At 47.0% G+C, this 16,673-nt stretch overlaps 1 protein-coding gene across 1 annotated transcript in view; it reads right to left on the bottom strand.

Annotated features, from left to right (window-relative positions):
* CACNA1E (calcium voltage-gated channel subunit alpha1 E) overlaps positions 1 to 16,673 on the bottom strand; it is a 364,294-nt gene that overhangs the window by 16,917 nt on the left and 330,704 nt on the right. Inside the window, exons 40-45 of the mRNA XM_033151321.1 lie at positions 14,541 to 14,637; positions 12,080 to 12,185; positions 8,312 to 8,419; positions 7,439 to 7,539; positions 6,330 to 6,436; positions 1,661 to 1,769 (exon numbers count right to left, since the gene is read on the bottom strand). Of these exons, the coding sequence (XP_033007212.1) occupies positions 1,661 to 1,769; positions 6,330 to 6,436; positions 7,439 to 7,539; positions 8,312 to 8,419; positions 12,080 to 12,185; positions 14,541 to 14,637 (628 nt within the window). The remainder of the gene's footprint in view (positions 1 to 1,660; positions 1,770 to 6,329; positions 6,437 to 7,438; positions 7,540 to 8,311; positions 8,420 to 12,079; positions 12,186 to 14,540; positions 14,638 to 16,673) is intronic.

Here is a 16,673-nt window from a genome sequence, read left to right as displayed (position 1 = left end):
GAAAAGACCGACATCATCAACAGTTCCAATGAACAATGAATTTTTTCAAACTAGCTTAAGCCAGAAGTAACCACTGATAGCATCCCAAAGATCTGACTTGATTATTGTTAATCCGTAGTTTGTGTACATTTTGCATTTCTAAACTTCTGCAAAACATGTCTGTCCGTAGCTTAACGGATTTACACTCGCGAGAATGATTGTACCTTCCAACAGCGCTTATCCATTCACTGATTCTCTAGTTGCTAGAACTGTCATTGAACATTCATTAAGGTTAAAAGTCTCTCAGAATCTCTAAGAAACAGTTGAAAGCTACAGTTTTATGTGTTTTCATAATGGTATATTCTATTGTTGTAACCCGCCCCGAGGCCTTACGGAGAAGGTCGGGGAAATAATCAAATGAATATGAATAGGTATAAAATAGTGTTGAAGGAACTCCTGCTTTTGAAAAGAAAAACCTGTCTGATTGAACATAATGCACAGATACAGTGGTACCTCTGGTTACGAACTTAATTTATTCCGGAGGTCCGTTCTTAAGCTGAAACCGTTCTTATCCTGAGGCATGCTTTCGCCAACGGGGCCTCCCGCCTCTGGTGCGCAATTTCCGTTCGCAGCCTGGGGCAAAGTTCGCAACCAGGAGCAGCCACTTGCGGGTTAGCGGAGTTTGTAACCTGAAGCGTTCATAACCAGAGGTACCACTGTACCGTGTTTTATTTGGGTTTGGAAGAGGAAGGGAAGGCAACATCCAGCGACGTTCAAGCTTTTGAATACATTTCAGATTAAAATAAGGACAAAGCAATATATTTTGTGAGCATCTGTTGTTACTTTTGTATACCCTCATGAGAACCATAGTAAAGATACCATGTAGTGCCCTGATTCCTATTGGGAATAGACAAGAGGTCCTGCCTACCAGAAATCTCTTTTCTAGGTGGTTGTAGGACAGCAGCAAACCATGATGGCTGAGCGTGTTGGTGGTACTCGGAGAGTAGTTAGGCTCCTTCATTAGGCCTATCATAGTTGTGCAGCTATGACATTAGCATCCCTTGATAGGTCTCTAAGAGGAGAGACAAGGAGTGGATATTTCCCAGGCGAATACTGTTGCTCAGGTAGACAATTGGGCCTTGCCTGGCGTACAGAGAAGTCCACTCTTCTTCTCTGTACGCCCAATATTCAGGCCTGATCCTGATTGTACTCTGTAGTCTAATCTTCTTCAAGTCAGCTGCTCTTGGCTTCGCAACGATCCTATCAGAGATGAATCCAGGAATGGTGGCACATGTTCCCAACTATCATCACAGGGGTTGGGCAACAGCTCTCCTCCTTTTCTCTAACTGAAACAGCACCCTTGCACGTAACTACCGACGAGAACGGCTTAGGGTGTGACAAAACAGAATTTTGGAGGATAATAAATAAACAAAAGGGAGGGAATTAAACCTGGCCCAGTTTCAATACAACACCCCACAGGATGGCTTTTGGAAAGACTGGCAGAATATTTCCTGGGAATAAAGGCCTAGAAGGAGAGAAGAGGTAAGATTAGTAAAGCAGTCTATACTGTATAGGCAAGCACACTGATGCTTGAACCCCAGATGGCACCCCAAAGTGCCAGGATTTCACACGAAGCAGTGCAGAACAGGATAGCATGAGAAACATTCATAAATGGACTTACCAGAGATTGCTGCTCTTGGTATTCCCCATGGGATGGATCCATGCAAGCCAGCTGGAATATCTCTTGGGGAGAGAGTGGGCTCAGGGAACGGAACCCACTCCGGCTGCTCCTGCAAAGTTAACCTAGCTTCAAATGAAAGGAGAACACAAAACTCTGATGGCCCAACTCCTGTCGGTTATTTCTCTGACTCCCGCCAAACAGAAGATCTTGCAGCATTTCATTAAAGAGCCTCACTCCATGATGAACAACACACCTTCTCTGGGGCACAGTGGATAGCTCAGCCAGTAGAGCATGAGATTATTGATCTCAGGGTCGTGAGTTCGAGCCCTACATTGGGCAAAAGATTCCTGCATTTCAGGGGGTTGGACTAGTCAGCAACCTTTTTCAGTTGTGGACCGGTCCACCGTCCCTCAGACGATGTGGTGGGCCGGACTATATTTTTTTTTGGTGTGTGGGGGGGAAATGAATGAATTCCTATGCCCCACAAATAACCCAGAGATGAATTTTAAATAAAAGGACACAGTCTACTCATGTAAAAATATGCTGATTCCCGGACCATCCGTGGGCCGGATTGAGAAGGCAATTGGGCCGCATCCAGCCCCCAGGCCTTAGGTTACCTACCCCTGGACTAGATGATCCTCATGGTCCCGTCCAACTCTACAATTCTATGATTCTACGAAGATCTCCAGTTCAGAGGCCATTAGAAGTAAATGTTCATTTATAGGAGAAACGGGGCCTTCTCTGTGGGGAGTTTGTGGAGTTCTCTTTGGGAGAAGCCGCTGGTCCTTTTAAGGCGTTATGGTTCTATTACTATTGTTAAGCTAACCATATGATAATAAACACAAGGGGCATGATCCAGCCAAAGTTAGGTCCACTTTAATCCTATTTATTCCAAGGGGAGAGGTTACACACGCAACTTAACTCTGTCCTGTTAAACTCTATGGGCTTATGAACCTGGATGGTGCAGGAAGGATAAGAAAGCCAATTTTATTTTGCACACAGCAGCAAAAGATTAAAAAAACCTATTAATCAATATATGCCCAAGTAAATGTAGTACTTATGGAACATGTACAGTTGGCTGACAAGCCAAAAGTGATTTAACAAGGGCTGAATCAGAGAAAACCTTTTCCACAGTGGGCCTATCTGTTCCTGGAATAATGTTTCGTACATGCAGGGGGTTTCTTTGAATATTTTCATTCCAAGTTATTTCATGTAGAGTTCGAAAAATGCTATTAATGGGGTTCCCCCCCCCACACACACATTCAGACTTGGAATGGCAGGGAGAAAGGGAATGCCTTGACAAACCACAGGATTTGGAAAACTTTGGAGGAGGAATGGAAAAGGAACAAGGGGCTATTCTGGCCATCTCTCCCATTCAGCCTTCGTGATGAGGGCTGGTTTCTTTGCAATTCTGCATCTTCTGTGGACTATATTGGGGGCATGGTGAATCTCTCTGTAGTGGAAAACACTGCTGATAGCACTGAACCCATGATTGCCTCTGTTCCCTAGAATGATGAAATTGCCAGGTTATGGTAAGACCCAATTCAGATTTGCCTCCCATTTACTGGTTATTTCTGTTACGTCTTTTGGCACTTTCAGAGCTGGTAAAGGTAAAGGTAAAGGTACCCCTGACAGTTAACTCCAGTCGTGGACGACTCTGGGGTTGCGGCGCTCATCTTGCTCTAGAGGCTGAGGGAGCTGGCGTTTGTCCACAGACAGTTTTTCTGGGTCATGTGGCCAACATGACTAAGCTGCTTCTGGCGAAACCAGAGCAGCGCATGGAAACGCCGTTTACCTTCCAGCCTGAGCGGTACCTATTTATCTACTTGCACTTTGACGTGCGTTCAAACTGCTAGGTGGGCAGGAGCTGGGACCAAGCAACGGGAGCTCACCCCGTCGCGGGGATTTGAACCGCCGACCTTCTGATCAGCAAGCCCAAGTGGCTCAGTGGTTTAGACCACAGCGCCACCCGTGTCCCGTGGAGAGCTGGTAGCATTCTATTAATTGCTGCTTTCCCCTTTTATTTTGCAGTGGAGTATCTATGCTGTTTCCCCGCATGCACCTTCTGTTATGTTTTGGTCACATAGCAGGCGTGAGCCTCCTCGCCTTTCTCCCAACTCCTCCTCGTGGTTACTTAATCATTTCTAGAAGTTAAAACAAAATAAAATAAAAAAAATTCCTTCCAGTAGCACCTTAGAGACCAGCTAAGTTTGTTCTTGGCATGAGCTTTCGTGTGCATGCACACTTCTTCTAGAAGTTGTTCCTTCTCTACCCACCCCCTGCCACACCCACACACCACAGAAAACAGTAAAGGACTTCATGCAGAGTCACTTTCTCTCTGGTTGTGAATTTTCTCTGCTAAAAGAAGAGTTAATGTTCCGCTCTTTCTAAGAAACTGTAATTCCTTCCCCCTTTGCAGAAAGAGTAATTAAACACAAACACACACACACACACACACACACACAGCAACATAAATTCTCTAATTAGGGGTGGGGGTCAGATTAGCAGCAGTGGAAAGAGGAAGCAGTTAATCAGGCAGAAACCAGCAGGAGGAGCTGGAAGAAAAACAAGGGGAAATAGCAACAAGGAACAACCACACCTGTGGAGTTTCTGCTAAGGTTCCATTCTTTTCAAATTGGATTTTCCGTGGTAGGGGAAAACAGGCAACAGTCGCTGGTAAAACATTGGCTGATTTTACAAGGGGGTGGCAACATCGTCTGAACTGCCCGTGTTATAAGAATTCTAAGGTCTCAAATATAGAATAAATATTCATAAATGCACACATATCTAAATATATAAACCAGCAAACTTTTTCAGCAGGGGGCGAGTCACCCATCCCTCAGACCTTGTGGGGGGCCTGGACTATATTTTGAAGGGGGGGAAAATGAACGAATTCCTATGCCCCACAAATAACCCAGAGATGCATTTTAAATAAAAGCACACATTCTACTCATGTAAAAACACCAGGCGGGCCCCACAAATAACCCAGAGATGCATTTTAAATAAAAGCACACATTCTACTCATGTCAAAACACCAGGCAGGCCCCACAAATAACCCAGAGATGCATTTTAAATAAAAGGTCACATTCTACTCATGTAAAAACACCAGGCAGGCCCCACAAATAACCCAGAGATGCATTTTAAATAAAGGGACACATTCTACTCATGTAAAAACACGCTGATTCCCGGACTGTCCGCAGGCCGCATTTAGAAGGCGATTGGGCCGCATCCGGCCCCCGGGCATTAGTCTGCCTACCCATGATATAAACCATGTGTCTGAAATAGTACAGGAGAGCAATCCTGAAGCTATTTTGACTCTCCCATTAACCTCAAAATATTCCTCTTCAGTAAGGGAGGAAAATGGGGAAAGCCTTCCCATTGTCTTTTTCGTCTACAAATCCTGTCTTAAGGGTTCATTTGTGTATGAATAGGGTGAGCCTGTGACCTGGATTCAGGAACTAAAATATTAACCATCACAAAAGAATGGCCAGGGTGCACAGGTAATGCAATCAGTGACCATTATCAGCTATCCTGGTAGACAGGGTTTCTGCTGCAGACTGCCTCCTATTGTGTATGTTTGATGATTTTGGGTGGTCTTTGGCTAAGGGGGTTGGGCAATGTCCAAAGTCTTTAAAGGTTCCTGCACACTTTTGTTCAGGGTCTTTCCCTCCTTGGAAGGAGGGAAAGGAACTCTGTTGCAACAGAAAAATAAATATCTGCCTTCCTTTTCACGGCACCCTGCCTCCATCCATTCTTCTCTGACCGGTCATGGGCTTAGGGGGCTCAGATCCCCATGGGGAGTTGGGCAGCACAAGCCAAACCCCAATTTTTACATCATCTGTAAACTCAGTTGAATGGGGGTATGGCCGTCATACGTTGAGTTCCTCATTTGGAATACAGAAAGGTGTTTATGTCAATTCTGGTTCCTCCGCTTCTCATTTCTCCAGTCTTCAGCAATTTTTGCCCCATTCCTGCATCAGTTTGCGGTATCACAAAGATCTGCACACTCCCAGCATATGCAGTTTCGCCTCATGTAGAATCACAGAATCGTAGACTTGGAAGGGACAATGAGGGTCATCAAGTCCAACCCCTTGCGATGCAGGAATCTTTCGCCCAACATGGGACTCGAACCCACTTGAGATTAAGAGCCTCATGCTCCACCAATTGAGCTATCTATGGTGACTAACACACACACAAACACTTTTGCAAGCAATTTCCCAGCACATAATGCATTTTTGTGTGTGTGTGTACACTTCCTCTTCATATTCACATTTTGCATGCATATATTTGTTGGAGAGCTGCCTCACAAAATGCAAATTGTGAAGGACAGCTGAAGGTTCTTGTATTGGTTGCGGAGTGCAAATTAAGCAGGCCCATGTTAAAATGCAAACTGAATGATTTTTCCTGCAGTGGAGGAGGGGAACAGTCTATCGGTTGTCCCTCCCCCTTGCTAAACTGCATTGGAGCAAGCAGGCAGGACAACTCTCCCACAGATGCTCTCCTCCCCTACCGATCACGGGTAGTCCAAATTTATTGCTTCTCTCCCACCCTTAGCCAGGAAGCGTGTATTGTATATTTAGCGCCATTTAAAATACAACACAATCGCAGCACGAATACGCCCAGATATGCCCGCATGGACATGTCATTTTACTCAAACATCTAAACTTACAGTCCTGAAAGGGTATCTTGCTGGAGGTAAGGCAAAGCTTTGGCATTAGAAATGATCTCCTGAGGAAGAGAGGAAGGCTCCATGCGCTGGAACATTGGGGCATTTTTCTGAATTCAAAATAATAATAAAAAAAGGGAGGGAGAAATAGTCTCAATTCAAAATACAGATTGGTAAATAAACAACAACACGGTGTTTCTTAAGGGTGAATCTAGTTGTGATAGGGAACTGCACCTCTTTGGCATGCACACCTGAAGTTGGTTGGGTGTGTGTATCTTACAACTAAGTGAGTGAGAGCAGCTGAATCCTTTCCCCTGTCCTCCCCTCTCTTCCTCTGGCCATGGAACAAGGGTGGCGCTGTGGTCTAAACCACCGAGCCTCTTGGGCTTGCCGATCAGAAGGTCGGCGGTTTGAATCCCCGCGACGGGGTGAGCTCCCGTTGCTCTACCCCAGCTCCTGCCAATCTAGCAGTTCAAAAGCACACCAGTGCAAGTAGATAAATGGGTACCACTGCAGGGGAAAGGAGGGGGGAACTGTTAAGAGTTTCCCCCAATCTGATCTGGCCCTGTAAGATGAGCTGCGCTGGGGGGATTTCTAAGCCTTTGTGGTTACTTATAAGACAAATCATGCCATCTCCATTGCCAATGAACTACAGTAAGGCTGTAAGCTTGTTTTATATGGGGTGGAGTGGGATGTCACAATCGATGGCATTCACTTCAGGGAATGCACCCCCCCAGGGATGGAGGCTTTAATGTGAAATATGCTATGGCTTGTTCCTTCTGGAATCCAGTATGGCAGACACAGTTGACCCCTTCTGCGTTGCCCCCTGCCCGTTTATTCCTAGGGCCATCAATGCCTTGTAAATTGCCTGAATGGGAGGCTAGCTGGGAACCGTACATGTCAAGAAGAGCTCCTTGGAGAAACAGCAGAAAATAAGCCTAACAGTTAAGGCAATCATGAAAAACCAAATACAGAATGCATCAATAGGTTGGAAGTCATTTGTTAACTCCTGCGCAAATAACCCCCAGCTACCCATGTTGACCTTTCTTGTCCATAAACTTTTCACCCTCAGTGCTGTAGGATTGCTGTTACTTGCTGCAGTGGATCTGTACCTGTTCTTCCAGTTGCTGCCTTTGTTTCTTAGCTTTACTCTGCTTATAATAGTCCATTATCATCATGGCTGCATAGATTTTTCCAACTGTCAGGTCTGTAGCTGGAAGTAAAAGGCAGAGTTCTAGGTTAACAGAAACGACGCTCTTCAGGTGCAATAGCAGGTGTGTAGAAAGTTGAATCAGGGGCATGTCAGTCATAGCATGGCTTTGAAGCAACCACACAAGTTCATTACACAAAGGAACACCCTTCGCTCTGTGAATCTTGAGGTGCCGTTGGCTATCTGTTTGAGGCACCTCCTGAAAAATGTGTCTTTCTGTTTAGGCCTAATTTTTTTTTCTAAAAATGAATTAAAAAGTGTGCAGAATACTCCTCTTGCAGTTGTGTGTGTGTGTGTGTGAATTGCTCCAAAAGTTGGATACTTGGAGGTGAGACTTAGCAGGAAAATACTTCAGAATTTCATTCTCATGTTTATGCCTAGGACCTAAAGATGGAGGATAGATGGTCAGTGCTTTTTTTTTCCTTAAAAAAAAAAGTTTAGGGGTACTCTCGTTTTCCTACTCATATTGAAATACTGCCCCTCAATGAGGCCAAACTTACATTCACAAAATGTTTAGGGGTATGCGTACCCCTGCGTACCCCCAGAAAAAAGCACTCGACAGTCATATAAAATATCTACAAAGTAAACGGCCAGGAATGTGATTGTTTATCTTCCTTTCCTTTTTCACCCTTTGGCAACCAAGTATATCTGTCTATGCATCATCCATCCATCCATCCTTCCAACCATCTACAGCTTCCTACTTCTTCCAGTGTTCTCCATCCCAGTCCTGTCGTCATAGGGACCCGGCAGCCGCAATGCCTAAACAATAACTCACTTTTTGGCATAGGCACCAACAGGTCCAGCATCTTCTGTGAGAGGTGGGGCCAGATGGTCAAAATCTCTTTCTGGAGCTCAGAGTCCAGTTGCTGCCAGTCTGCACCGCCTAGGAGAAAGCAGGTCAAAATGAAACTGAACAAACTGCGCAGAGAAATTCTAGGCGACGGCACACATTACCGATCAGATCTGCGCCCCACTCTTCCCCAAAGAAACTCAGGTGGATGTGCCAGTGGGCGGAGGGGTGTGCGTCATATTATTTTATCCTGACAACAACAGTGAAATATGTGAGGCTGAGAGCATGTGACTTGCCCAAAGGCCACACAGTCAGCCTCATGACAGCAAATGTCCCACTCCGCAAAATAAGGTACCCAGTGTTGGCCAAGTTATTTTGGCACGAGAGAGAGTTTTGGATTTGATATCCCGCTTTATCACTACCCGAAGGAGTCTCAAAGCGGCTAACATTCTCCTTTCCCTTCTTCCCCCACAACAAACACTCTGTGAGGTGAGTGAGGCTGAGAGACTTCAAAGAAGTGTGACTAGCCCAAGGTCACCCAGCAGCTGCATGTGGAGGAGCGGAGACACGAACCCGGTTCCCCAGATTACGAGTCTACTGCTCTTAACCACTACACCACACTGGCTCTACACCACACTGGCTCTCACGAGAAGCAGAGAATCTCAGAAGCGCCTCCCCCTGGAACATCAAATTACCATATTTTCCCATGTATTGGATGAGGTATTTTGACACAAAAATCATGTCAAAAAACTGGGGTCATCCAATACACGGATAGTGGCATGGGGTGGGGGTGGGGAGATGCTGCTGCACGCAGGGAGCGATCTGGGGCCGCTGGCTAGTGGCGCGCAGCTTCTCCCGATGCCGCTTCGCATGGGAAGCACTCCCTGGATCGTTTCTCGCGCGCAGCGGCATGGAGGAAGGTGCCCTCCAGTCAACCGGCCGGCTGGTGCGCAACTTCCCTCGATGCTGCGGCACAAGGGAAACATTCTAGGTAGTGTTTCCTGCCCCAAGCTGCATGGGGGGGGGAGGAGAGGCTCAACAACTTTGGGCCATCTCCCCTCATTTTCTTAAAACTGAGTCCCCCCAAAATGCGGGGGTCCTTATAGATGGGGGCATCTAATAGACGCAAAAGTACGGTAAATAGATAAAAATGGATTATCTTTTAACGGCACCCGAAATCAGATGTCTCACTCGGCCCTCGTGGTCCTGGGAGAGATACACCCACAGATTCTAACTGGGTACCAAGGACATCCAAATGAATGGACTCCTGGCATCAAGGTTTGACACAGTTACCATTTTCCCTCCCATTGTGAGACTGTGGGCACAAGGACATGGTAAATGTCATCATTTAGCCACGGTCTGGCAAGTTTAGCTCTGCAGGGGTCAAGTCCCTGCATCCCTGCCAAAACTAATTTCCACCTCCCAACCTGCAGGGCAGAAATGTCGTCCCCCCCCTCCAGATTAGAGGAAAGCTTCAGAAAGCTACAACAGGTATCCAAACCAACAGTTCTTTCAGAGTTGCAAGTAAAATTCAAACGGTTGGGAATTAAGACACATTGGCGTCAATAAGGCAGGAAATCTGCTTCTCCTCTACGTAAGTCCTACATACCACTTTCAGAATTGTCTTATTATACTCACTGCCAGTCCCTCATTTTAAGAAATCAGGCCTACTTCAACCCACACAAGCCTTCTGTTAATCCCAAAAGCTGATCCTGGTGGCTCCATTCAGATTCTGATCCTAAAGCCATCCCACACAGACCTGCTGTCACCAGCCTCCCGCTTTCAGTGTCTGTAGTTTTTAGGTCAGATTAAGAATGGAAAAGTTGTGAAGCCCTGGGAGAAGCAAAAGCTTTGCGGATATCCCTAAACAACATATGAAGTCAGATGTCCCAGTATTTCAGCGCCCGCAAGAAGTGACAAGCCAATAGGCACCCATCACAGCTATAACAGAAAAAGGGTCAGTGTGTTCCCAATTTATGCTGAATATCCGGAGAACTGATTTATCGGTGCTTGCCACAGGGCTGGAAAAAAGGGAGGTATGTCATAGGGGCAGGGAATGTACTTTGCCGCTCTTAAAATGTTGTGTTTGGGTGTGTACATACCACACATTTAAAGCTCATAAATAATCCTGGGAACTGTAGTTTGTTAAGGACAGTGGCGTAGGAAGGGGGGTGCGGGAGGGGCGGGCCACCCCGGGTGTCACCGCTGAGGGGAGTGACAAACTGGAAAAAAATAAGTATTTTAAAAATAAATTTATTGAAGCTCCTCTCTGAGAGGTGGGCGGGGCTTTCCAGGTCCCAGGTGCCACCCTCTTTGCCTTGGGACCTTTGCCCCACCCCAACCCAGCTGGCCAATTGGCTGGGGGCTGGGGGCACGGCGAAGGCAAGGCAAGGGCTGATGCTGCCGAGGCCGACTTCCTTAGCCCCCCCACCAGCAGCGGTTGGGTTTTTTGGGCTACTGAGGCGGCCTGTGGAGGCCGAGGCGGCCACCAATAGTGGTTGGGTTCCGGGGGGGGCGCAGGCGACCTCCTGGGGCGCTAAGCCAAAGCCGCTTATGCTCACAATGTTCAGTAAATAAACCAGAAAATAAAGCGGGTTCTCCCTCATAGACAGCACGTGTTGCGGTGGGGGCCAGCAAGCCCCCTCCATTGCTGTGGGCGGAATAGTATAGATGGCCACAGCTCCGATTGGGCTTGGGGGTGTTGTTAGGGAGATTCACATGTATCGAGTTGTGATGGACAGCCAGCAGCCTATATATGGGTCAGCCTCGTGACTGAGTGCCCTCTTGGCTGCATGCTGCGGATCACCCCCCCCCCCCCGGGGTTTAGGCCTCTGTGTTGACCTTGCTATGCCTGTCATGGGGTCGTCTACTTTTGGGGCAGGGGCCTGGTAGGAATTTTGCCAGTTGGCTGATTGGCTGTTGCCATCTGGTTTTTGCCTACTGCGTAGCAACTAGTCACAACTTGTAAGGTTGGTGGTTAGGCATTGGTCATCATGTGTGATTGGAGGGGTGGTAGTCCCTCCAAATAGTGATGGTGTGCTGGGAATTCCGTTAAAGGAATCCAGGGGTTCATATGCTAGTCCGAAACCCCGGTAGGGGTCAGGGCCCACGCGAGAGCCCCTGGGACCCACTGGGGAGGGGGAGGGTTCTGCATACCAACCCCCAGATCTCTCCCCAGATGGGATTTCCCACTGCTGACACGTGGTCAGCTCTGTCCCGTCGGGCAGCTAGTCTGGACCAATGCCTACGCAACCACTCACATCGATTTGTAATTTAATAAAGTTGTGGCCTAAATTCTGCCAAAAACCCAAACAAAATTGATGTCTCGTGTCTGAATTATTTGGGGGGGGGTGGCGTTGGGGACCTCCACACGCAACACTTGTGACTTTAAGTGTTTTATTTTTCCTTCTTTTAATAATTTGAACGTCTGTGGGGCGGGGGGACAAGAACTCTTCTGCACCGGGTACCGCCTGGCCTTGCTACGCCTCTGGTTAGAGATGCTCAGAACTGTAGCTCGGTAATGGGCAAACTACAGTTCCCACGATTCCTGGAGGGAGGCCGTGTGCTTTAAAGGTCCAGTGTGTACACAGCCTTTATATCCACCCAACCATTTCTGAAGTGTGAGGGGTATGGAGTAGACTGCCAAAGCAGCTTCTTTTCTGCAGGATTCTCAGGCGTTTGACGACTGGCAAGATTCCCAACCACTGGCCCCTTTGGCTGTTCCATCCCAGCCTCCTGCCCCCGCTCCTTTACCTTTAGCAATCTTAATGTCCAAAGCTGTTCGAATGAGTGCCATCAAGGTGGAGGAGAAATGGACTGTGTTGTCCTCGGCCACCGGCATATTCATCAGGACCAGCCTCTGCGCAGAGAGAGTGGGGGTGGGGGAAGCAGGGGGGTGGGTGGGGGGGAAGCAGGCAGAAAACAATATCGAAAAACGTATCAGGGAGACACGAGAAAAAGGGGCTTTAGAATGCATCAAGTAGGATAGCCAAAAAGGAGGGCAAGGATCGCCCCCTCCATCCCCCCCAGCTGGTATCACGTCCCCTCCCTTCAGTGTGCCTGCCGTTTTTATCCATCTTGTCAAGCCTACATGTCGTTTTACTGACTTTGCGCAAGGAATAGGACTTTGCAAGGAGAGACAGCCCCAGGGGATCTGTATCTCCCATCTTTTCAGAGCCATTTTGTCTCCTGCCCACCCCCCATTTTGTTGGATCTTGCATCCCAGGATGCAAACTCAGGCCTCTCTGCGATGAACTTGCTACCCAGCTACATCCTGGCGCCCCCTTTTTGAGTTTGCGTTTAATTTATTTAAGAAGAAAGATTATGCTTGGCAGCGCACGATTGCCCATGCAATGGCTGGAACTCATGTCGAGTCTGAAGCGGGAGGAGAGAGAGAGAGAGAGCGAGAGAGCGGGTGCAAATGAAGAAAAACCGATGACCGAGGCAGGAGTGGGTAGGTCGTGCTCCTTTTACCCCCCAGGAGGGGAAAGTGAAATGGCCAAATCCACTTCCCAGAGTGTACATACTGCTTTGTATATAGTCCTGTGCTCCCCCCTGCCACACCTATTCGCCCAACCTTGTTCTGGTCCTTTTGGAGCCACCATCGACCCAAAATCATTAGGTGGAATTCAGGCTCAAAAGTAGTAAACATGCTTCCATTTGTGTAATATGGTTCCCCCCCTCTCTTGTGTGCTTCTAGAAACAGGTGAGTGTGAGTGCTGCTGTGAACAGAAGCTGTCCTTTGCTAAAATCCTGGGTAATGCCACAGACTGGCAAATCTGAATGGCTAAAGGATATATTTTCAGCAGTCCTCTCTTGTACGATCTGAACTCAAACTTGTCTAAGCCCTGAAGCTCTGGCTGCAACCCTGTCACAGAATGCACACAGGGTGCCAGAATTTCCAGAATGGTGCATTCTCTCAACAGATCATGGCCTCCGAGAACCTGGTCTGCAAATTCCTTCTGTTACTAACAAGGATTGAAGGACTTGAACCACGCAATTGTTAAGTCACGAGCTCCACTGAAGACATTTCAGCTTGGTGAATATTTCATGCTCTTTCTACAGCCTTCAGCCTTCCTCCCTTGTATTTCCATTAGTCAACACAGATTGAGCTGCGCGTTTTTAGAGTGCTTGCCTATGATCTTCACAGTTAGTTTCCCATATGGCCCAACACAAGGGAACTGAATATATTCCATTCAGGACTGTAAAAGACGGTATATTTTATTGAGCTAGCTGGTGATCATAGAATGGGAGAGCTGGAAGGGTCATGTTCTGGAAGGTTTCAGTTTTCAACTCTCTCAGGCAGACAGTTGCTGCTGCCTTGCCGGACATCTTTGGGAGAGGAACAGGTTAAGGAGTAAACCCTGCAGAAATCCGGAGCGGAGTCCACAAGACAGTTGGATGGCATCTTGTGTGCCTCCTTCCGGCAACTCCTGCAACCAAGCTAGTGTCAAATGTATTGCTCTGCTTTCCTTTGGACCACATCAGTGAGGCCGAGGGGGGTGGCGGTGTATAAATTTATTTATTTATTTATTTATTTATTTATTTATTCATACAAAACATTTGCTCTACCGCTAATCTAAAGCTTTATTGTGAATCTCTCTGTTCTTTGGAACCAATAGCATAATAACTGTGCATACTAGCTAAAAATTACCCTATTTTCCGCCTATAAGACGCCCCCTATTTGGGGGGACTTGGATTTAAGAAAATGGGGGGGGGGAAGATGTATCTGTGTATAAGGCGCCCCCTAATTTTTGACATTATTTTGAAGGTGAAAAACCTAGCCTTATACACAGAAAAATACGGCATTTGCAAGAGCTTAATTCCAGAGATTCCTCCTCTGTTACATTACAGTAGCTACATTTTTATCTCCGGAAGTTATATTAAAAATGACCACTGTGTGTCTCCTACACTGAAAAGGGATCACCTTAGCTTTCAGGCTCACTTTAGTTGCACTGACATTACATAGTTTCCTCTCCTATAACATTGATGGTTCCATTGCAGAGCATCGCACCTTGTGTGGCAGGTAAGTATTTCGCAGTGTTGAAGCAGATTGGTACTTAATGGTTTGTGAGCATTCGATAGCCATAAAAAACCCAAACAGCCCTTCCTTTCTGCCCCATACACTCAGCCACCCGCATTTCCATCCCATGCTAATGCGTCCCCCATTTCTCACTGACCAGTAGCCCATAAAGGAAAGAAGGGTTTGTTCTACCTTATAAGCAACTTTGGAGGGACATCTCTTCCCGAGGCCTAGTGGTGGGGACATGAGAGTCAGCATTTCATACATCTCAGTGTAATGGATGCGGCCACTGGTCATGGAGGGGAAAGAGGACAACGGGAAGGGGAGGAAGATGCAGAGGAACGGAGCAGGGGGGGGAGGAAGGCATTCCCAGAGACCCCAAAAATGCCCCCAAACAAAACAGAATACAGGGGACAGAAGAGAGAAAAGAACAGACAAAACAGGAAAAGAACAGGAAACCCATTAATCAATGCAAATCATACATGACAGCCTGCGCTGATGTGGATTTATATTGCCTCTCACACACACCCAAGAATGGCACCGGTGTGTTTTGCCAGCCTTCCCATACATATTGGCTGGAGTCTGTTTCTTACGGCCGGTTTGCCCTTGCAGGTGTCGTGCCATTGCCCCCACCTCGTTCCCAGGGCTGTGTGTAAAGTGGTATATAAATCAAGATACACAACACTCCAACAAGGGGTTATTCAGGATATTGGTAGTGCAGACTTCAGAGAATGAGCAGGACCTGAGCTGTTGGGCAGAGCCCCGGTGCCTGCTTTCTTCCCCACCAAGTCCTGCCCTGAGATTCACGCTGTCGCCATAACCCGTGGCTGAAGTGGCATGTACTGCCCGCCTCTGGCAGTGCCTATGCAACCGGAAAGCATCGTCTTGCATAGGAGGGTCGTGAACCAGGCTCAAAGGAAATGTGTTCTTTTCCTTCCATCCAGCCCTGGGGATGGAGAACTTTCCCACCATGCACTGGTGCAAAGGCATGCTAATTGGCTAAGAAAAAAAAAAGCAGGAAGAAAATTCTACATGCCATGCTCTTCCCGCCCCCCCCCCCCCCGGTTCCTGCTCACATGCGGCTTCAAGTTTCACCTGGTTGGAGTTTAAAGAGTCTCGGCAGAGGCAGCTGTTTTGGCCTTCTGAGGTTCAGGGTTCATTTGTGCTCCCCGCTTTCTAAAGTAACCGTAACGGACACTCCCTGGCTACCTGAAGAAGTGTGCGTCCACACGAAAGCTTATACCAAGAACAAACTTAGTTGGTCTCTAAGGTGCTACTGGACAATTGTTTTTTATTTTTGATATGTACGAGTTCTGTTTGTGGACTTTAGCTCAGCTTTTAATACTATCGTACCATCTAAATTGTTTTCTAAATTAATTCATCTCAATTTACCTGCCCCTGTTTGCCGATGGATATACAGCTTTTTAACGGACAGGAGGCAGCAGGTGAGGTTGGGGAAAATTATATCGAGCAACAATACCATCAATATTGTTGCTCCCCAGGGGTGTGTCCTTTCCCCACTTCTTTTCTCTCTATACACAAATGAATGTACCTCAACTGATCCATCGGTTAAGATCTTGAAATTTGCTGGAATTGGAATGTTGGAAAATGTACTTGGCCAATAATAAATTATTCCTATTATTCCTATTCCTATATATTTCGACTGCGTCAGACGAACACGGCTACCTACCTGAATCTACTCCCTGGCTAGTACTCCCTGTTTTGTAACTTTCTCATTGCAGCATCTCATCAGCCTATGCATAAGAGTTTCATGGAGAACAGCTACGTGGACTTAGAATCCGGTAGAAAAGGCACAATTACGGACTTCGGAGCTTTGTTTGGAATCTTTAAGCTCCTCCTCATCTTCCTGGGGAAAAGTGACACTTGCCCTGGGCTAGCTGTTGTCGTTCAACGTCTCTATAAACGACTCGGATGAAGGAATTGAGAAGACGCTCAACAAATTTGCGGATGACACCGCAAATGGGAGGTGCATCTAATACCGCAGAAGACAGAATCGGGACACGATATGCACTCAACAGATTGAAGGACTGAGCCCAACCTAACAATAGGGACAAATGTAAGGTTCTACATTTAGGCAGGAAGAACCGATTGCACAGATATAAGACGGGGGACACCTAGCTTGCCAGTAGAGCATGTGAAAAGGATCTAGGGGTCTTAGTAGCTTAACATGAGGCAACAGAGTGATGCAGCAGCAAAAAAAGGCTAATGCTATTCTAGGTTGTATCAACAGAAGCCTAGTGTCCAGATCAAGGGAGGTAAAAGTACCATGCTATTCTGCCTTGGTCAGACCACACATGGAGTACT

This window comes from Lacerta agilis, chromosome 6, assembly GCF_009819535.1.
Source record: "Lacerta agilis isolate rLacAgi1 chromosome 6, rLacAgi1.pri, whole genome shotgun sequence".
Classification (NCBI taxonomy): domain Eukaryota; kingdom Metazoa; phylum Chordata; class Lepidosauria; order Squamata; family Lacertidae; genus Lacerta; species Lacerta agilis.
Note: the sequence above shows the minus strand (reverse complement) of the source record. Positions and strands in the feature narration are given on the sequence as shown.